Source organism: Meles meles, chromosome 4, assembly GCF_922984935.1.
Source record: "Meles meles chromosome 4, mMelMel3.1 paternal haplotype, whole genome shotgun sequence".
In the NCBI taxonomy this organism is placed as follows: Eukaryota; Metazoa; Chordata; class Mammalia; order Carnivora; family Mustelidae; genus Meles; species Meles meles.
Window position 1 is genome coordinate 63211350 of NC_060069.1, and position 22483 is coordinate 63233832.

Consider the following 22483-nt stretch of genomic DNA (forward strand, 5'->3'; position numbering starts at 1 on the left):
GTTATAGTCAAAGCCTGAGAAATTAATAAGAAGAAGTAGAAAAGAAAGGCTTTCAAGAGCTTCTGTGCCCAATAGAAGGCAGTAAGGGTATTCCATAATCATATGGGGTATATGCATGTAAGTTACAATTTTTATGAATATATAGGTAATGTCACTTCATGTTCTTCAGTAGTCAAGGAAAGAAAGTTAATTATCTGACCTTTTTCCAAAAACAGAGTTAATTTTTAATCCGAAAGGTGTACCAGAGTCCGGCTTTCAACTTATTACAAATGTAGTCCACATTTATGTTCCTCAAAAGTCTAATGCTGAGATGGTTATCTCTCAAAAAAAATCCATAATATTCACCAGGTTTAATTTTTTCAATTCTCACTGAAAAATTTAGAACAGAGTGGCTGTTGATAAGCAAAACAAAAGTAGAACACATTTTTTTTTTCATCCAGGATGTAGCTCTCAAATGAAATTGTATGGGACTAAAATTTACAATGCCAGCAGTTTGAAGCAAATGCAATAACACTTTAAAGTAGCATTACAAGATTTATTTTTACATACTTAAAATTCAAAAACTCTTCAGAGAATACTGGAAATGGAAAGTGTTTACTCCAGGAGCACTCAACTATGTTTTGGTTCAACACTAAACCATAAAATAATTCATGGAGCATACCCAACATGTGGTTCTTAGAGTCTGCTTTGTAAATAGATTTTAAATCATTCAGGTGGTAAAAAAGACAAACAATCTTTGATTCTCTAAGATTATATACAGAAAGAGTCTCACGGATGATCTAAAACAGTAGTTAATCACTAAATTTTGTGTAAAATCACATTGCTTTAGGTGTTTACTCTGTAGTGCTCATCCAGTCAAACTTTCCTGAATCCTGGACACGCTCTGTAATAGCCACATGTGGCTACTGAGTGCTTGAAATGTGGCCCGAATGACAGAATTTTTAATTTTATTTAATTTTAATTAATTGAATTTAAATTAAATAGCCACATACAGTTAGTGACTACTATATTAGACAGCACAGCTTTAGCCCTTGTAACTCATGACTAAGAATGGAGCTACAGTCAAATTTCTGTCATTGACATGGTGATGTCATGTCTCAATATGCCATTCTGTCAAGGGCAGGGGTACTTTTAAACCTGAGGGTCTAAGTGCTCTCAGCAGAGAGCCACCAGCTGTTAAGCCATGTAGCGTTTGCCTTAGTCATCGAAAATCACTTTACCCAGTGGCATGCCTTCTTGGAGAGGCACACAACCAAAGACTGGTTTCAGAAGAGGCATCAAGGCCTGGTCATTCAGTCCACTCATGAACAATTCTGACAGTCCATATACTCATGGCTGGTTGGACTATTCTGTAGTTCCACTTCTACCCCTTCCCAACCCTGCTTGTGATCTCTTTTTCCCCCCGCAAGTGTTGATCTCTAATAAAAATTCTGATAACTACACTTTTCTCTCAGCTCCTGCTCCTGGAGAACCCAGCTACTGGCAATTTCTAAGAACTGATAGGGAGAGATTTTTAAAATTGCTCAATGGAAAAAAAAAAAAAGTACAAATAAGTATTAAGGTATACTACATTTTATATAAAATTGAAGGGGGGATAAAAGAATATACATTTATTTGCTTATTTTCTACAAAAAGAAATATAGGAAAGACCATTAGGGAGTGAGTAAAGTGAAATGGAAGAACTGAGCTCAGGGCAGGGAAGGATAGTGACACTATTCTGAATATTCATGGTAGTAATAATTTTGACTTTTGGAACCACATTATATTTTATACTAAAAGAAGTCAATGAAGACAGAGGGAACAAACATTTAAAGTGAAATATAAATAAAAACAAATAAATCTAAATAAATTTTATTTTTTATAAAGATTCAATGTATTTATTTGACAGAGAGAGATAGCAAGAGGGGGAACACAAGCACAGGGAGCTGGAGAGGGAGAAGCAGGCTCCCCACCTAGCAGGGAGCCTAATGGGGGGCTGGATCCCAGGACCCTAAAATCATAACCTGAACCAAAGGCAGCCACTTAATGACTGAACCACCCAGGCACCCCTCTAAACACATTTTAAATTAGTATCAACCACACTAAAGAGGATGAAGATGAAGAACTAACCCAACAAATTTCTAATCACAGTATTTTTATTGCATACTTTTGGTTCAAAGGTAAAAACTGTGCACACACACACATACACATACAAGAAACAGAAGTTCTTTGTACTACTCTACCAATCAGTCTTTAATCTTAAATTATATCAAAATTTAAACAAAAGTAAACAAAGAAAATTAATATATATGTATTAACATCACTGCCTTTAGGAAAATCAGCAAGATTGCATCCATATTCTTCTATCACCTCCATAGTTTCCCTATTGCAACATATGTAACAAGATCTCATATCTCAGTTACTGCACTTTGCTATTTATATACACAGATTGACAAATACTTTCACCTGGGTGGCTCAGTCAGTTAGGTGTTGAACTCTTGATTTGGGCTCAGGTCACAATCTCAGGATCCTGAGATCAAACCCCAAATTGTGCTCTTCACTCAGCAGCAAGTCTGCTTGAGATCCTTTCTCTCCCTCTCCTTTTGCCCATCCCCTGAAGCACTCACTCTCTCTCTCAAAAAATAAATAAATAAATAAATAAATAAATAAAGTAGAATAAATAAATCTGAAGAAAAAGATTGGCAAATAGGTAGTTTCAAATCTCGGTTTATTTAGCTATATTTCCACTTCGAGTTTAGATTTACTTTATAATGAATTTGCAGTAAAACTATAAAGAAACTAAACATCTTTATTATATCTGGTGTTGCAAAAGGATAAAAATACCCCAAAATTAAATGCCATACATATATAAAAACAGTCTAGCATTTTTATAGGACATAAAGTAAAGTAATTGATTAAAATTCAGTAAATGATTGAATAAATATTTAGGAAACAAACGTTTGCTAGAAAATTCAGTATTATATTACTGGCTACTACTAATTTATGAGATTAAAAAGAGATTGTCAGAGGAACTAAGAGACTGCTATGCATAATTTTATGGCAACAAAGTGGACAATGTCGAAGGAATAGATAAATTTCTAGAAAAATATGACTTACCAAAATGAATCATGAAGAAATAGAAAATATGAACTGACAAATTACTAGTAAGAATTTTAAATCAAAAACCTCCCAACATGGGCAACTGGGTGGCTCAGTTGCCTAAGTGACTGCCTTCTATCATGATCCCAGAGTCGCAGGGTCCAGTGCCACATCGGGCTCCCTGCTCAGTGGGAAGTCTACTTCTCTCTCTAACCCTCCCCATTCTCATGCTCTCTCTCACTCTTTCGCTCTCAAATAAATAAATAAAATCTCTAAAAACACAAAACAAAACAAAAAGTCCAAGATCAAATGTCTTCACTAGTGAATTCTACCAAATATTTAAAAAAGAGTTAATACCAACCCTCTTTAAATTTTCCAAAAGATAGGAGAAATACTTTCAAACTCATTTTATAAAGTCAGCATGAAACTGATAACAAAATCAGACAGGGACACACACACACACACACACACACACACACAAAATCAGAGGCCAATATACCTAATGTACATAGGTGCAAAAATTCTCAACAAAATAATTAACAAAATAGTTAACAAACTAGCTAACAAAATTCATCAGGATATTAAATGGATTTTACGCCATGATAAAGTACGATTTATTCCTGAGACACAGGAAGTTCCACATACGTAAATCAGTATAATATACCTCATTACAGAATGAAGAATAAAAATCATATGATCTCAATAGATACAGGGAGGCATCTGACAAAACTCAACAACCATTTATGATGAGAACTTTCAACAAAGCAGTTATGTAGGGAAAGTACCTCAAAATAATAAAGACCATGTGTGACAAGGCATAGCTAATCATTCTCCACAGTGAAGAGATGAAACTGAAAGCTTTTCCTCTAAGATCAGGAACAAGATCATCACTTTTATTCCACACTGTACTAGAAATCCTGGCCAGAGCAATTAAGAAAGAAACACAAAAATCCAAGTCAAAAAAGAAGGGATGAAAAATGACAATACCCTAAAGGCTACACCCAAAATCTGTTAGAATAGACAAATTTAGTAATGTTGCAGAATACAAAATGAATATACAAAAATCAGTTATGTTTCTGTACACTAAAAATGAACTATTGGAAAGAGAAATTAAGAAAATAATTCCATTTACAACAGCATCAAAAAGAATAAGTTATTTAGGAAGTTTATCCAACAAGATCTGTGCACTGAAAACCATAAGACTTGATTTGAATGAAATTTTTAAAAAATGTAAATAAATTAGAAGATATCCCATGTTCCTGGATTAGAGGAATTAATATTGTTAAAATTTCCATAATACCAAAACAGATCTATAGATTAATGTAATCCCTATAAAAAAGGCAGAAATAAAAAAATGGGACTGTATCAAACTAAAAAGTTCTGTACAGCAAATGAAACCATCAACAAAATGAGAAGACAACCTATGGAATGGGAGAATATATTTGCAAATCACTTATCAGATAGGTGTTATTATCTGAAATATACAAGGAACTCATATAACTCATGAAAGGAAAAAAAAAAAAAAGGGAAGGGAAGGGAAAGGAAGGGAAGGAAAGAACCCAACTGAAAAGCAGGTAAAGGACCTAAATAGACATTTTTCTAAAGACCATATACAAATGGCCAGTAGGTACAGAAAAAGGTGTTCAACATCACTAATCATCCAGGAAATGCATATCAAAACCACCATGAGATATTGCCGTCTACATTTTAGGATGTTTATTATCAAAAAGTAAAAGATACAAATGCTGGTAGGCTGTAATGGGAACCCTTGTACACTGTTGGTGGGCACGTAAACTGGTACAGCCAGGATGGAAAACACCATGGAGGTTCCTCAACAAAAGAAAAATAGAACTACTATAAGACCAAGCAATCTTACTTCTGTGTATGTATAGAAAGGCAGTGGAAACACTAGCTCAAAAAGATATCTATATTCCTATGTTTATTGCAGCATTAATCACAATAGCCAAAGTATGAAAACCACCTATGTGCCAGTCAATAGAGAAATGAACAACAAAGAAACTATGGCATATGTAAATAACCAAAAAATAAGGAATTCCTGCCATTTGCAACAACTTAGATGAATCTGGAGGGCATTATGCTAAATGAAATAATCCAGATTAGGAAAGATAAATATTGCATAGTATCATTTATATGTGTAATCTAAAAAGAAGAACAGGGAGGAGTCAAGATGGCGGAGAAGTAGCAGCCTGAGACTACATCAGGTAAGAGGAGATCAGCTCAATAGCTTATCTAAACATAGCAAACACCTACAAATCCAACGGGAGAGCGAAGAGAAGAAGAACAGCAACTCTAGAAACAGAAAATCAACCACTTTCTGAAAGGTAGGACTGGCGGAGAAGTGAATCTAAAACGACGGGAAGATAGACCGCGGGGGGAGGGGCCGGCTCCCGGCAAGCGGCGGAGGAACGGAGCACAAAATCAGGACTTTTAAAAGTCTGTTCCACTGAGGGACATTGCTCCAGGGGCTAAACCGGGGTGAAGCCCACGCGGGGCTAGCGTGGCCCCAGGCCCCGCAAGGTCACAGAAGGATCGGGGGTGTCAGAGTGTCGGAGAACTCGCAGGTATTAGAACGGAGAAACCGGCTGCAAAGACAGAGCCGAGGACTGAACTCTCAGCTCGGGGTTACCTTGAACTGGTCGCGGGCTGGGTGAGCTCGGAGCGCGGCTAGAGGCTGGGGATACGGGAGTGATTGGGTGCTGTCCTCTGGGGGCGCACTGAGGAGTGGGGCCCCAGGCTCTCGGCTCCTCCGGGCCGGAGACTGGGAGGCCGCCATTTTCATTCCCGTCCTCCGGAACTCTACGGAAAGCGTTCAGGGAACAGAAGCTCCCAAAAGCGAACCCGAGCCGATTACTTAGTCCGGCCGCCGGTAAGGGTGGTGCAATCCCGCCTCGGGCAAAGACACTTGAGAGTCACTACAACAGGCCCCTCCCCCAGAAGATCAACAAAATATCCAGCCAGGACGAAGTTCATCTATCAAGGAGAAAGCAGATTCAATTCCTAAGACAGCAGAGCAATTCCAGAGGAGGAGAAAGCAAAGCACGGAACTCATGGCTTTCTCCCCATGATTCTTTAGTCTTGCGGCTACTTCAATTTTTTTTTCTTTTTTCAATTTTTTATTTTTTTTTTCTTTTTTCAATTTTTTTTCTTTTTTCTTTTTTCTTCTTCTGCTAAATTTTTTTAAAAACTTTTACCCTTTTCTTTTTTAACGTTTTTTGACTAGTTCATCTAAATATATATATTTTTTCTTTCTTTTTTATATTTTTTTATTTGTTTTATTTTTTAAATTTTTTTCTTTTCTTTTTTTTTTTTCTTTTTTTTTCAGAAACTGTTTTTTATCCCCTTCCCCCCCTCCCCCACAATTTGGGGTCTCTTCTGATTTGGTTACAGCGCATTTTTCCGGGGTCTTTGCCACCCTATTAGTAGTTTATTTGCTCCTTCATATCCTCTTATCTGGACAAAATGACAAGGCGGAAAAAATCACCACAAACAAAAGAACAAGAGACAGTACCGAAGGTTAGGGACCTAATCAACACAGACATTGGTACTATGTCAGATCAAGAGTTCAGAATGACGATTCTGAACATTCTAGCCGGGCTCGAAAAAGGCATGGAAGATATTAGAGAAACCCTCTCTGGAGATATTAAAGCCCTTTCTGGAGAAATTAAAGAACTAAAGTCTAACCAAGTTGAAATCAAAAAAGCTATTAATGAGGTGCAATCAAAAATGGAGGCTCTCACTGCTAGGATCAATGAGGCAGAAGAAAGAATTAGTGATATAGAAGACCAAATGACAGAGAATAAGGAAGCCGAGCAAAAGAGGGACAAACAGCTACTGGACCATGAGGGGAGAATTCGAGAGATAAGTGACACCATAAGACGAAACAACATTAGAATAATTGGGATTCCAGAAGAAGAAGAAACAGAGAGGGGAGCAGAGGGTCTATTGGAGAGAATCATTGGAGAGAATTTCCCTAATATGGCAAAGGGAACAAGCATTAAAATCCAGGAGATGCAGAGAACCCCCCTCAAAGTCAACAAGAATAGGTCCACACCCCGTCACCTAATAGTAAAATTTACAAGTCTTAGTGACAAAGAGAAAATCCTGAAAGCAGCCCGAGAAAAGAAATCAGTAACATACAATGGTAAAAATATTAGATTGGCGGCAGACTTATCCACAGAGACCTGGCAGGCCAGAAAGAGCTGGCATGATATATTCAGAGCACTCAACGAGAAAAACATGCAGCCAAGAATACTCTATCCAGCTAGGCTATCATTGAAAATAGAAGGAGAGATCAAAAGCTTCCAGGACAAACAAAAACTGAAAGAATTTGCAAACACCAAACCAGCTCTCCAGAAAATATTGAAAGGGGTCCTCTAAGCAAAGAGAGAGCCTAAAAGTAGTAGATCAGAAAGGTACAGAGACAATATACAGTAACAGTCACCTTACAGGCTACTAATGGCACTAAATTCATATCTCTCAATAGTTACCCTGAATGTTAATGGGCTAAATGCCCCAATCAAAAGACACAGGGTATCAGAATGGATAAAAAAACAAAACCCATCAGTATGTTGCCTACAAGAAACTCATTTTAGACGCGAAGACACCTCCAGATTTAAAGTGAGGGGGTGGAAAACAATTTACCATGCTAATGGGCATCAGAAGAAAGCTGGGGTGGCAATCCTTATATCAGATCAATTAGATTTTAAGCCAAAGACTATAATAAGAGATGAGGAAGGACACTATATCCTACTCAAAGGGTCTGTCCAACAAGAAGATCTAACAATTTTAAATATCTATGCCCCTAACGTGGGAGCAGCCAACTATATCAACCAATTAATAACAAAATCAAAGAAACACATCAATAATAATACAATAATAGTAGGGGACTTTAACACTCCCCTCACTGAAATGGACAGATCATCCAAGCAAAAGATCAACAAGGAAATAAAGGCCTTAAATGACACACTGGACCAGATGGACATCACAGATATATTCAGAACATTTCATCCCAAAGCAACAGAATACACATTCTTCTCTAGTGCACATGGAACCTTCTCCAGAATAGATCACATCCTGGGTCACAAATCAGGTCTCAACCGGTATCAAAAGATTAGGATTATTCCCTGCATATTTTCAGACCACAATGCTCTGAAGCTAGAACTCAATCACAAGACGAAAGCTGGAAAGAACCCAAATACATGGAGACTAAAGAGCATCCTTCTAAAGAATGAATGGGTCAACCAGGAAATTAAAGAAGAATTGAAAAAATTCATGGAAACAAATGATAATGAAAACACAACAGTTCAAAATCTGTGGGACACAGCAAAGGCAGTCCTGAGAGGAAAATATATAGCGGTACAAGCCTTTCTCAAGAAACAAGAAAGGTCTCAAGTACACAACCTAACCCTACGCGTAAAGGAGCTGGAGAAAGAACAAGAAAGAAACCCTAAACCCAGCAGGAAAAGAGAAATCATAAAGATCAGAGCAGAAATCAACGAAATAGAAACCAAAAAAAAAATAGAAAAAATCAATGAAACTAGGAGCTGGTTCTTTGAAAGAATCAATAGGATTGATAAACCCCTGGCCAGACTCATCAAAAAGAAAAGAGAAAGGACCCAAATCAATAAAATCATGAATGAAAGAGGAGAGATCACAACTAACACCAAAGAAATACAGACAATTATAAGAACATACTATGAGCAACTCTACGCCAACAAATTGGCCAATCTGGAAGAAATGGATGCATTCCTAGAGACATATAAACTACCACAACTGAACCAGGAAGAAATAGAAAACCTGAACAGGACCATAACCAGTAAGGAGATTGAAACAGTCATCAAAAATCTCCAAACAAACAAAAGCCCAGGGCCAGACGGCTTCCCAGGGGAATTCTACCAAACATTTAAAGAAGAACTCATTCCTGTTCTCCCGAAACTGTTCCAAAAAATAGAAATGGAAGGAAAACTTCCAAACTCATTCTATGAGGCCAGCATCACCTTGATCCCAAAACCAGACAAGGATCCCACCAAAAAAGAGAACTACAGACCAATATCCTTGATGAACACAGACGCAAAAATTCTCGCCAAAATACTAGCCAATAGGATTCAACAGTACATTAAAAGGATTATTCACCACGATCAAGTGGGATTTATTCCAGGGCTGCAGGGTTGGTTCAACATCCGCAAATCAATCAATGTGATAGAACACATTAATAAAAGAAAGAACAAGAACCATATGATACTCTCAATAGATGCTGAAAAAGCATTTGACAAAGTACAGCATCCCTTCCTGATCAAAACCCTTCAAAGTGTGGGGATAGAGGGCACATACCTCAATATTATCAAAGCCATCTATGAAAAACCCACCGCAAATATCATTCTCAATGGAGAAAAACTGAAAGCTTTTCCATTAAGGTCAGGAACACGGCAGGGATGTCCATTATCACCACTGCTATTCAACATAGTATTAGAAGTCCTAGCCTCAGCAATCAGACAACAAAAAGAAATTAAAGGCATCCAAATTGGTAAAGAAGAAGTCACACTATCACTCTTCGCAGATGATATGATACTATATGTGGAAAACCCAAAAGACTCCACTCCAAAACTGCTAGAACTTGTGCAGGAATTCAGTAAAGTGTCAGGATATAAAATCAATGCACAGAAATCAGTTGCATTTCTGTACACCAACAACAAGACTGAAGAAAGAGAAATTAAGGAGTCAATCCCATTTACAGTTGTACCCAAAACTATAAGATACCTAGGAATAAACCTAACCAAAGAGACTAAGAATCTATACACAGAAAATTATAAAGTACTCATGAAAGAAATTGAGGAAGACACAAAAAAATGGAAAAATGTTCCATGCTCCTGGATTGGAAGAATAAATATTGTGAAAATGTCTATGCTACCTAAAGCAATCTACACATTTAATGCAATCCCTATCAAAATACCATCCATTTTTTTCAAAGAAATGGAACAAATAATCCTAAAATTTATATGGAACCAGAAAAGACCTCGAATAGCCAAAGGAATATTGAAGAACAAAGCCAAAGTTGGTGGCATCACAATTCCGGACTTCAAGCTCTATTACAAAGCTGTCATCATCAAGACAGCATGGTACTGGCACAAAAACAGACACATAGATCAGTGGAACAGAATAGAGAGCCCAGAAATCGACCCTCAACTCTATGGTCAACTCATCTTCGACAAAGCAGGAAAGAATGTCCAATGGAAAAAAGACAGCCTCTTCAATAAATGGTGCTGGGAAAATTGGACAGCCACATGCAGAAAAATGAAATTGGACCACTTCCTTACACCACACATGAAAATAGACTCAAAATGGATGAAGGACCTCAATGTGAGAAAGGAATCCATCAAAATCCTTGAGGAGAACGCAGGCAGCAACCTCTTCGACCTCAGCCGCAGCAACATCTTCCTAGGAACAACGGCAAAGGCAAGGGAAGCAAGGGCGAAAATGAACTATTGGGATTTCATCAAGATCAAAAGCTTTTGCACAGCAAAGGAAACAGTTAACAAAACCAAAAGACAGCTGACAGAATGGGAGAAGATATTTGCAAACGACATATCAGATAAAGGGCTAGTATCCAAAATCTATAAGGAACTTAGCAAACTCAACACCCAAAGAACAAACAATCCAATCAAGAAATGGGCAGAGGACATGAACAGACATTTCTGCAAAGAAGACATCCAGATGGCCAATAGACACATGAAAAAGTGCTCCACGTCACTCGGCATCAGGGAAATACAAATCAAAACCACAATGAGATATCACCTCACACCAGTCAGAATGGCTACAATTAACAAGTCAGGAAATGACAGATGCTGGAGAGGATGTGGAGAAAGGGGAACCCTCCTCCACTGTTGGTGGGAATGCAAGCTGGTCCAACCACTCTGGAAAACAGCATGGAGGTTCCTCAAATTGTTGAAAATAGAACTACCCTATGACCCAGCAATTGCACTACTGGGTATTTACCCTAAAGATACAAACATAGTGATCCGAAGGGGCACGTGTACCCGAATGTTTATAGCAGCAATGTCTACAATAGCCAGACTATGGAAAGAACCTAGATGTCCATCAACAGATGAATGGATCAAGAAGATGTGGTATATATACACAATGGAATACTATGCAGCCATCAAAAGAAATGAAATCTTGCCATTTGCGACGACGTGGATGGAACTAGAGCGTATCATGCTTAGTGAAATAAGTCAATCGGAGAAAGACAACTATCATATGATCTCCCTGATATGAGGACATGGAGAAGCAACATGGGGGGGGTAGGGGGATAGGAGAAGAATAAATGAAACAAGATGGGATTGGGAGGGAGACAAACCATAAATGACTCTTAATCTCACAAAACAAACTGGGGGTTCCTGGGGGGAGGTGGGATTGGGAGAGGGGGAGCGGGCTATGGACATTGGGGAGGGGAGGCGAACCATAAGAGACTATGGACTCTGAAAAACAACCTGAGGGTTTTGAAGGGTCAGGGGTGGGAGGTTGGGGGAACAGGTGGTGGGTGATGGGGAGGGCACGTTTTGCATGGAGCACTGGGTGTTGTGCAAAAAGAATGAATACTGTTACGCTGAAAAAATAAATAAAAAGGAAAAAAAAAAAAAAAGAAGGACAAGAAGAACAAGAAGGACAAGAAGATCTGATGTATAACATGGTGACCATAGTTAACCATATTGTATTATATAGTTGAAATTTGCTATGGGAGTAAAAGTTAAGTGTTCTCAAGAAAAAACAAAGAGAAGATAAATAAATATGTTAGGTGAGGAATGTGGGGATCCTTCATAATTTGTAGATTTAATGGCTTATCATAATGTATACCTCAAATATATTGAACTTTTGTCAAGTATACCTCAATAAAGCTGAAAAATGGGAAAAAAATAAAAAGGAGTTAATGAAAGCCATAATTACCTTGACCTATTTATATATTTAATCAAAGAGTGTCACATTTAACATGGACATAGAAGGTTTTTCTGTAGCCACTACATAACTAAGTATTAATTTTCAGATTGCTTTGGCATAATATGGATTATATTTTGCCACTATCCAGAAAAGAAAATAATGAGCAGAAAATCATGCCCCATTTTCTGAAAGACATAAACAAAGAATACCTTTGAGTTGACTATAATTGCTGATTTGGAAATCAACTTCTTAAAATACTGACACTAAATATATAAGGCTATGAGAATCCTGTGTGATATTCCCACCGTGTCATTTGCTACCTGTTGAAAATTAACTCTTCATAATGGATAGTTCAGAAATAAAAATTGCTATTATTTTATATTGCCTTTATCATTTGATAGTGAATATAAAAGCAGACTACAGGGATTTTTTTTTTTAAGTTTATTTCTGACATTAGTTCTGATCTTTCCTCTAAGATAGCTAAGTTTGTTAAAAGTAAGACCACCAGCTACTGTAGTATATAGTTCCTGACCATGACAGATAAGAAAGTATGAAAACTGGCTAGAAAAAGTAAAATTAATTGTGTTGTGGGGGCACCTGGGTGGCTCAGCCAACTTTGGCCCAGGTCCTGATCTCAGAATCCTGAGATGGAGTCCTACATGGGGCTTTGCACTTATGGGGGAAAAGATTCTCTCTCTCCGTCTCCTTCTATTTCCCCCCCAGCTCCTTCTCACAAACTCTCTCAAATGAACGAACGAATGAATGAATGAATGAATAAATAAATAAATAAATAAATAAATATTTTTAAAGATCTATTCATTTATTTGAGTTGGGGGACAGAGGGAGAGGGAGAGAGAATCTTAAACAGATTCCCTGCTGAGCAGGGAGCATTGGGCTCCATCTCACCACTCTGAGATCAGGACCTGAGCCAAAACCAAGAGTCAGACACTTAACCATTGTGCCACCCAGGTGCCCCAATAAATCTTTAACAAGTTGTGTTGTACAGCATGACTTATTATTTCTCAGGCATATTCTTGCTCTTTTATGTTATTTCAGCTTATATTTTCTGCTCAGCTACTGCTTAATACCTTGAAAAAGCGGGTTGTACCCATGATGAGAACAACAATTTGTATTTTTGAAAAAGATAATCAGATGGTTGTATTTTACGGTTTAAAGCTCTTAGACAAAAAGGTTAATAAAGTCTTGAAAATGATAGGTTTTGAATATATTCCACTAAAATACTTTATATAATTTTGTGGTTGAAAAAATAAAACCAGGTCTTTTGTTGTTACTGTTTTACCTCACATACTTTGGTTAGTTAATTAGTTGTCCAATTTATTTCTTCTATCATAATTTTTTTTATAATTATTGTATTCTTATAGAGAAGACTAGAAATCATACTCTGGAAGAATATTGGCAATTGCATATGATTCAATCCTAATTTTTTCTGATGTCATATTGATGTAGTCTAAACCTGCAGGCAAGCTTTATAATTTTACCATTATACTTCATATTTCATTTTCAACATTACACTTAATCATGTGTTAAAAGTGGGGAGAAAACAAACAGAGCCCAGTATTCTTTAGCATTAAATTTAATCATTTGTCTGATGTCACACCAAATGCAATTCTTATTTTCATAAAATTAACTTACCTAAATTTTACAGTTGATGCAAGATAATATTAGTGGAATTCCCATTAGGTTAGAAGTTAGGCAACTTGGGATTTAAGTGTTGGTTATATTAATCTGATCACTTTGAATAAAGCTCAGTTTCTCTACGGATCAGTTTACCTATCTGGAAAGTGGGGATAGTAAAAGCTGTCCTGTGGAAAGATCTAACAAGATAAGGCATAGAAGTCCTATAACAACGTAAAACTAATTTTCTTGTTGTTTTAATTAGCTTCTTATCTTCATTGTGATGGAAATTTACTGACGAATCATTTTTTTTAAGCAGTAGATTTTTTCATCTTCTTAGAATCCCAGATTTTGGGGGAAACTTTAATTCTGATACAAATTGATTGTCTCCATTGATAGAGTGGGTGTTTAGTTTAAAATAGAGAGTTCTGAGTACAATAATAACATTCTGACTGAATAGAAAACCATGCATATTGTTATGAACATATTGTCTATGAACAATACTCATTCAAAAATATTCTCTAAAGGGCTGTAATCTTAGACATTGCAGCAATCAATTACAAATTTCCCTGTTTGGGACCAAGAAAACTTAGTAACTAAAATTATTTTACAAAACAAAATTTAGATTTTTGAAAGGAGCAGTTTGAATTCAAACAATCTCTCTTCTCACAATGTTGCAAATGAAACTTATTGAAAAAAAAATCAGCTTAACTATGAGCCTCTCTTTAAATGTTTCTTAGGACCAATTTGGACAATATTTCATGTAAAGCTGAAGCCTTCCAAGACACATACAAGAACCACCAGTTAGATAAAATAATAAAAATACAGACACTTTATTTTTCCCAACAAAGCAGAAGACATTTCATGCTGTGAATATCTACCACTTTGTTTTGACAACTAGGCACATATTTATATTTCCTGCTATTCTAGTCAGGGAATAGTTCAACACTGTCTCAGTTGATTTAGTGCCAACTCAAGTCAGTCTTTCAACATTTGTCCAGGTAACTGGACCAAGAAAGCCTGGAGAAGACTTGTCACAAATTACAGTGATATTCGTTATTCTTTGAGTGGTTTTTGGTTGGCAGAGGTGATGTTGAACAGACAGCAGGTAAACAACACACAGATCCACTGAATTGTAACCCTGGGAATATTAAATAAACTGTGTCGTTTGATACATTTCACTAGAGTAAAACCACTGAAACAACTTTCCTCTCTAGAATTTAAAACAAAGAAAAATGGGGTGATAAAACGGGATTGTAACAAACAAAGAACAACAGATACAGAAAACTTTAAATCAGGATGGATTTCAGTAAATGGTGTAAAAGGAGAATTAAGTCTCAGGCAAGATAAAAGAAAATTTGGATTTCAATTAACTAGTTGTCCATAGGTTAGACAGGCAGATATTTGGAGACGGTACTAAAATCAAAATAAACACTATAGCAAGCAGAAGTTTCAGAAGATAAATTATTTAAAAAATATGGAAAGAAAAGGACTTCTAACTACTACTTCTAGTCTAGTTGTCAGACCATCAGAAACTTACAATTTGGGGAAGAATTTTCTTTTCCATATTTCAACATAGACTAAATGATATACTCCTTAAAGGGTCTATTTCTTACCTCTCTTTATTTATTCTCATCCATAGCTTTCTGATTTTCCCTTCATTTTGAGCAAAACCAATTAATGATTTTAAGCTAAGCATATTTTTTATTATAACTAATCACTGGTGTTATAATTATGACCAGCTATTATAAATGTTTATAAATGTTGGTTAATATGCCTCCTTTACATGAGCCCCTAGCTAACATGATCAAGTTTTTGTGCCTCAAAACTATTTGAACCCTATATGAACCAGAAAGTCTCTTAGAATTCTAAAAGTAAATGGTTCTAGGAAATGTGGTTTGCTTAGATTATAGTTTAGTGTAGTTGAAACACTTGCAGCAAGTTGGTAGAAGCAGTTATGATGAAGTCTGATATTTTGGACACTTAATCTTTGACATATTTGATAAGTTATCGAAGGAATTAAGAGAATAGATTAGACTTTTAATATCCTAATATCTTAAGCAGAATTTCTGTTGTTCTGAGTGGTAGAATATGTATGAAATAACAAACAGAGCGTTTAAGGAGAAAAACCATGTGTTTTATAAACAAATCCATCAGAGGTACATGCTGATACACACTTTTTTTTGTTTTGTTTTAATTAGGTTAATTAAAGTCAGGGTATAGCCTAGGGTCAGAATCATCAAAGACAAGTAGTCATAGTTAAAGGAACAAGTTATTCACTCAATCAATATTTACTGAGAGCTAATGGAGTACAAAAATTGGGTCCAGGCTCCAGAACGCAAATATCCTCAGTCCTGATTAACATGGAGGCGGGGAAAATAAAAGGCAGCAATATAAGATGTTTAAAGAACAGTAACATGAGGTCACAAAGTTTGGGTCAGGAGTCCTAGCCACGCAACTATGATTTGGAAATGAAGCATGAAGTTTCTAGTTCAGCAGGTCTCAAAATTCATTTGCATCAGAACCACTTGGAGAGTTTGTTAGAATACAGATGTTTGGGTACCCCCCTCAGAATTCCTATTTAAGTCTGGGGCAAAGTCTGAGATATTGCATTTCCTTACAATCTTGTAAGATCTGTATCTATATCTATACATATCAACATATATATTATATTAGTATAATTCTTTTTAAGGTAAATAAAATAAGACCCGGAGTGATTAATATGCCAAGGGAATCTAAAGTCTTATTTTTATTAAAAGAATGAGAAGACATCATTTTCCATCATATAGGAGGAAAGGATTTTTAAAAACTTCCTTTTATACTTTGCTCTGATTCTACAATAACCAAGAATTTTTTGGATATGCAATGAGATGTACTGAGCAGAACGATCTTATAGGAAGTTCCTGTGTCTTATTTCAACAATCCACTTGGATCATATGTTACAGAAGAGTGACTCAGCATTCTTATTTTAAAAAACACCTACTTGAATCAATTCAAAAATTGTGGTATACTTTCCAACAATCAACTGTTACATGGATCAGTGAATAAACATCAAAGACATTATTCTAAGCAAAAGAACCTGCACCTAACATAATACATACTCCATGATAAAAGTGAGACTGGCACTGAGCAAGGGCTGGTTATGGGGAATGACTCTGAAATTTCTGATGTGATAAAAATGTACTATAGCTAAGTAGGCACAGAGATTACATGGGTATATCCTTTTGTTGGTTAAGATGTGTGCATTTCAATTTATGTGAATTTTTTCTGTAAAAATTCAAAGTGGTGTTGTGGGGTGTGAGGAGATGTACAGACAACACAAAAATAGTAGAAGGTAGATAGTTGATGAAGCAAGGGGAGGCATATGGAAAGTTCGTTATGCTATTCTGTTTATTATGTATATATTAAAAACAAACATATAAAATCACCTATTTGTATTTTTATTATTCAATACCCTTCTTTAGGACTTCATTATCCTTAGACTAGTTAATAAAACAGACTTCCTAATATTGGAAAAAGAGGTAGTTTTATATTAATTCCTCTAATAATCATTTACCTAACAGTATTTAGGGTATTAAGTCAGATGCTGCTATTCATTTTGAATAAATTATTTTTGGTAGTTTTTATTTACAATTCACAACCTGCCTTCTCCTCCTCCTTCCCTGCCCACAAAATTGAGGATGGTTTTGTCATTTTTTTAAAATGTGAATAAAACCGTAAGACACAGAGATCTTAAGATAATTGCAAGAGGAAGGGATATATAAATCAGGAGCCAATGATATAAGTCATTATGGTTAATCAGAGCTTCTTAGCAACCAGGGGAGAGAGAGAGGGAGAGAATTGAAGAAATCTGAATAAAGTCTATAATTAGTTAACAGCGCCACATTAATGTTAATTTTATGGCTTTGATAACTGAATAATATTATGTAAAATGTTAATATGAGAGAAGTCTGGAATAAAGTCATACAGATTCTCTAAATAATCTATTTGAAAATTTTTATGAGTTGAAATTATTTCAAAGAAAAGGGAAGGGAATGGAAGAAAAGAAAAGGAACAAATAGGAAAGGGAATAGAAGGGGAGAGAAGGGGAGGAGAGGGAAGAAAGGGAAAGGAAAAAGAAAAGAAAAAAGAAAAGTAAAGAAAAAAGACATGAAATGAAGAAAAAAGAAAAATAAAAGAAAAGAGAAATGAGAAAAATGAAATGAAACAAAATGAAAAGAAAAGAAAAAAGTGAAGAGAAAAAAAATTCTGAGATTACTTGAGACACTGGCTAACATTTTGCTAGATATAATGGAATTCTACAATTATGAAATGATTTGAGCCAAAAAAAATACATTAAGAGCAAATGTTGCCAACTGGTCAATTCACCACCTTGAACAGAGTATTCATAAAGTAGCTTTTTTATTTATTTATTTATTTATTTATTTTATTTGACAGAGGGAGAGAGAGAGATCACAAGTAGGCAGACAGGGGAAACAGGCTCCCCGCTGAGCAGGGAGCCCGATGTGGGCCTCGATCCCAGGACCCTGAGATCATGACCTGAGCCGAAGGTAGAGGCTTAATCCACTGAGCCACCCAGGTGCCCCATAAAGTAGCTTTTGCTAGCCTTGCAGCCCATTGATTCGTCACAAAAAAGTGAGCTGTCATATGCAGACTCTTGAAGCTGAGGTGTTATTACTCAGGGAGGTTAGAGCATTTGCAAATGAGAGAGGTGGACTGACATTTTTGGTGATGTAGATGGAAATTTCTTAATTTTAATTTCAAAATTCTAATAATGAGACAATAGACTGTAAAAAATACCTATCGATAAGGTCTCAAGGGAAATTCTTTTTATTATTATTATTTTTTTTATTTCTTATTTTTTAATAAACATATAATGTATTTTTATCCCCAGGGGTACAGGTCTGTGAATCGCCAGGTTTACACACTTCACAGCACTCACCATAGCACATACCCACCCCAATGTCAATAACCCCCCTCCCGCCAACCCCTCCTCCCCCCAGCAACCCTCATTTTGTTTTGTGAGATTAAGAGTCACTTATGGTTTGTCTCCCTCCCAATCCCATCTTGTTTCACTTATTCTTCTCCTATCCCCCTAACCCCCCATGTTGCATCTCCACGTCCTCATATCAGGGAGATCATATGACAGTTGTCTTTCTCCGTTTGACTTATTTCACTAAGCATGATACCCTCTAGTTCCATCCACGTCGTCGCAAATGGCAAGATTTCATTTCTTTTGATGGCTGCATAGTATTCCATTGTGTATATATACCACCTCTTCTTTATCCATTCATCTGTTGATGGACATCTAGGTTCTTTCCATAGTTTGGCTATTGTAGACATTGCTGTTATAAACATTCGGGTGCACGTGCCCCTTCGGATCACTACATTTGTATCTTTAGGGTAAATACTCAGTAGTGCAATTGCTGGGTCATAGGGTAGTTCTATTTTCAACATTTTGAGGAACCTCCATGCTGTTTTCCAGAGTGGTTGCACCAGCTTGCATTCCCACCAACAGTGTAGGAGGGTTCCCCTTTCTCCACATCCTTGCCAGCATCTGTCATTTCCTGACTTGTTAATTGTAGCCATTCTGACTGGTGTGAGGTGATATCTCATTGTGGTTTTGATTTGTATTTCTCAAGGGAAATTCTTAAATGGATTATTAGCAATGTACTTTAGGGGATAAAGCAGTAATCAGTAGACCTAACAGAATTTATAAATTATAACTCATATTTGATTCAATTTACTTCATTGTTGGACAGTTAATGATTAATCAGTAAAGTTAATATACATAGAGAGAAGACAAGTGGACTTGAACAAGATAATTAGAAACTCTTTTGTGATATTTTGTAGAAAACAGGGAAAAATTTTTGGCAGAACACATGAATAATTACATGATTTTTGTTGCTGTTGTTGTTAGTTTAATTACTGACTGTAGTGTTATGGTTAATGGGTTACTCTCACCCTGGAAGAAGGTTCACAGAGCTTCTTCCACAGCCAAGACAATTATTAAAGGACTACTCATCAATGATACATTGGACAGAAATTCAATGATGCAGGGAGCACCTGCCAAATTCAGTTGTCTTCTGTCTGCCACATGACCCCCCAATAACATGAACACAACTTACTGAGAAAGAGAAGGATGTTTGATGCAAAGATGGCCTTTTCTATGCTGTCAGTGATTAAGATCCCTTCCCTTAGGAAGCCAGAAAAGTTGATCATATTAACTCCATTCTTTTTCAGCATCATTTCCAACTGCTTAAGTCACCTAACCAGACCATGTGTACCCCTAGACTCTGTGTTTTAAATAATTACAGACACCCTAAAACAGCAGGCATTTCATCCTTCTAGGTATTTGTATATGTTTTCCATCTATATGGAGTGCCTATCCCACCTGGTATTAACTTTCAGTCAATCAATAATAACATATAAAATATGAAAATATGCAACTTATCCAGACAAAAATCTATTACAGACTGTTATAGACTTTAAAAAAGTTTTGTTCCAATAGAGGGATAGTCTATAACTTGAGCAGATAAAAATCATTTTTTGAATATGGAGTGGTAAGAATTCTTCAACTTTGCTATCCCTTGATTAATCCAGCATGTACTTATATATTATAACACGTAGTGTTTAATAGAATGGGAAAGATTAACTGCACACTCACCCACACTTGGATAACCAGGTGTTGAAGGGTCTCCTCCTGGGTTCAGTGACACCATAAAGGTATCATGGCTAAGATTTGCAGTCTTTGGTAAATCACAAGGATCAATATATAGAAGAACACCACCAAATCCAGCCTTCTCTAATAAGGAAAGCTAAAAGAGAAGAGAAATCTATTAGTTTTGTAGTTTTTAATAGCTTAATAGTTTAAATATTAACTTAATATTAAAAATATTATCATATACATTGAAAGTACTGCCATTTCATAACTAAGTAAAATGACTCCCCTCTCAAATATAAAATAAAATAAGATGACTCTCTTTTCTGGGTTTTTTTCTTTTGAAATGATTAGGCATTTCAGATTTCCCAATTATCAAGCCCAGTCACAGAGTTATTCCACTGGCTCTTCCTTTTTTCCTCTGTCTCGACATTATTGTAGCAGCATTCCTATAATGTCTGTGTTTGATTTTAGTTGTCTGCACATGGAATTTCTCCCTCCCTCATATTTAATTATCTAAGTAGATCTGGAGTCTCACTTTCATGAGATTAACAAAGGATCTACGAAAGACAAAATTCTGCTGTAAAAGAATTTTTCTGACTGCTATCATGTCCTTCCCTTAAAGCAGAAGTCACCTACAGTATTCTGAGATTATTTCCTAGAGGGCTAAGTCTGTCATACTAGTTGCTAATATGTTGAAATACTTTCATACCTTTTGGCAAATAGCCACTGTCCTGAGCCCTCTTGAGGGCCCCCCTGTCCTAGACACTCTGGTCTGTGCCCGGGATATTCCAGTCATACCTCTCAGATATAGCAGCTGAGGGATGGAAAGAACCCAGGGGCCTCCTTCTGAATGGCCAGTTCCTGCTCTGCCCTTGTCATGAAAGATTTTGAGAACAGCTCCTGATTACTTCACTTGAGACGTATCTAATGCAGATGTCTCTGTTCTTCAGTATGTACACAATAAGTAAGTATGATGGGGCAGATGAACTTGCCATTTCATGTTGTTTCTCTTTTAACTCGGTAAATTAATTGTTGGGGTAAGGTGCTTATATATCTTAGTGTGACTTACCTGATGTGAAAAACAATGATTATAATTTGGTAAACCATGTGTTTCCAATGAGAGGAAAAGCACTTAGGGGACATGGGGGAGGGAAATAATGGAGACTATGACTAGGAATCATACTAAGTGTAGGCAGTTGCTGTTCCTTGTGCGACTGTAGTTAACACCTATATTTCACTTCCCAGTAACTACTTTACTTATTTATTAAGTTTTATAGTGGCCTAAGCATGGCAACAGCTGTGGGCTTAGCTGAGCCCCTCCACGAGGAGAGAACCATGCTTATCTTCTCTACAACGTACATTTGCTCTTAACAGGCACATAGTAGTCATTCACCAGTATTGTTAAATGAAGGAACAAATGAGAAAGATGCTGGTTTGGCACAGCACCTACTCTTTAAAAAAACACAGAGAGAGAATTATGAGGAAATACTTAGGATGCACTTTTTGTTGTTGTTTTAAAGATTTATTTATTTATTTATTTATTTATTTATTTATTTGAGAGAGCGTGAGAGACAGTGCCCCTCCCTAACACATGCACTGTCAGGCAAAAGGAGAGGGAGAGTATCTCCAGCCGACTCCCTACTGAGCACCAAGGCTGATGTAGGGCTCCATCCCAAGACCTCAAGCATGACCTGAGCTGAAATCAACAGCCAGATGCTCAACCCACTGAGCCACTCAGGTGCCCCGGGATGCAGTTCTATTGGAAAAATAAAACATATAATTGTACATATAATATGGTTTTTACATAAGAGAAGTAATATGCAGAATAATAAAAAAAAATACTTGATGTAAGTACATCACATTAAAGGCATTTTTTCAACTCTTTAAAAAATATTCTGTACTTTCCAATTTTTGAGTAATGGACAAGTATGTATTATCTAATTAATATGTTATATTAAATAAGGTCTATTTAATTATTAATCAGAAAAAAATAACCTTGTGAACATGAGCAAAGAACAATTGACTCCTGTTGAATTAGGATTTTCTCATCAGTGTTTTAATGAAAAGGGAGGAGAATTTAGGGAGAGGGGAAGAATGAGAAAAGGAAAAAGAACAAAGAATATGTCAATAAGAGGGCCACATTTAAGACTGACT

General features: G+C 36.4%; 1 protein-coding gene across 3 annotated transcripts in view; it reads right to left on the minus strand.

Annotated features, from left to right (window-relative positions):
- The window catches only part of NAALADL2 (N-acetylated alpha-linked acidic dipeptidase like 2), a 1427879-nt gene that overhangs the window by 467723 nt on the left and 937673 nt on the right, over positions 1-22483 (minus strand). For all 3 annotated transcript variants that reach the window (XM_046003219.1, XM_046003220.1, XM_046003218.1), the window contains one exon: positions 20333-20483. In XM_046003219.1, the coding sequence (XP_045859175.1) occupies positions 20333-20483 (151 nt within the window). The remainder of the gene's footprint in view (positions 1-20332; positions 20484-22483) is intronic.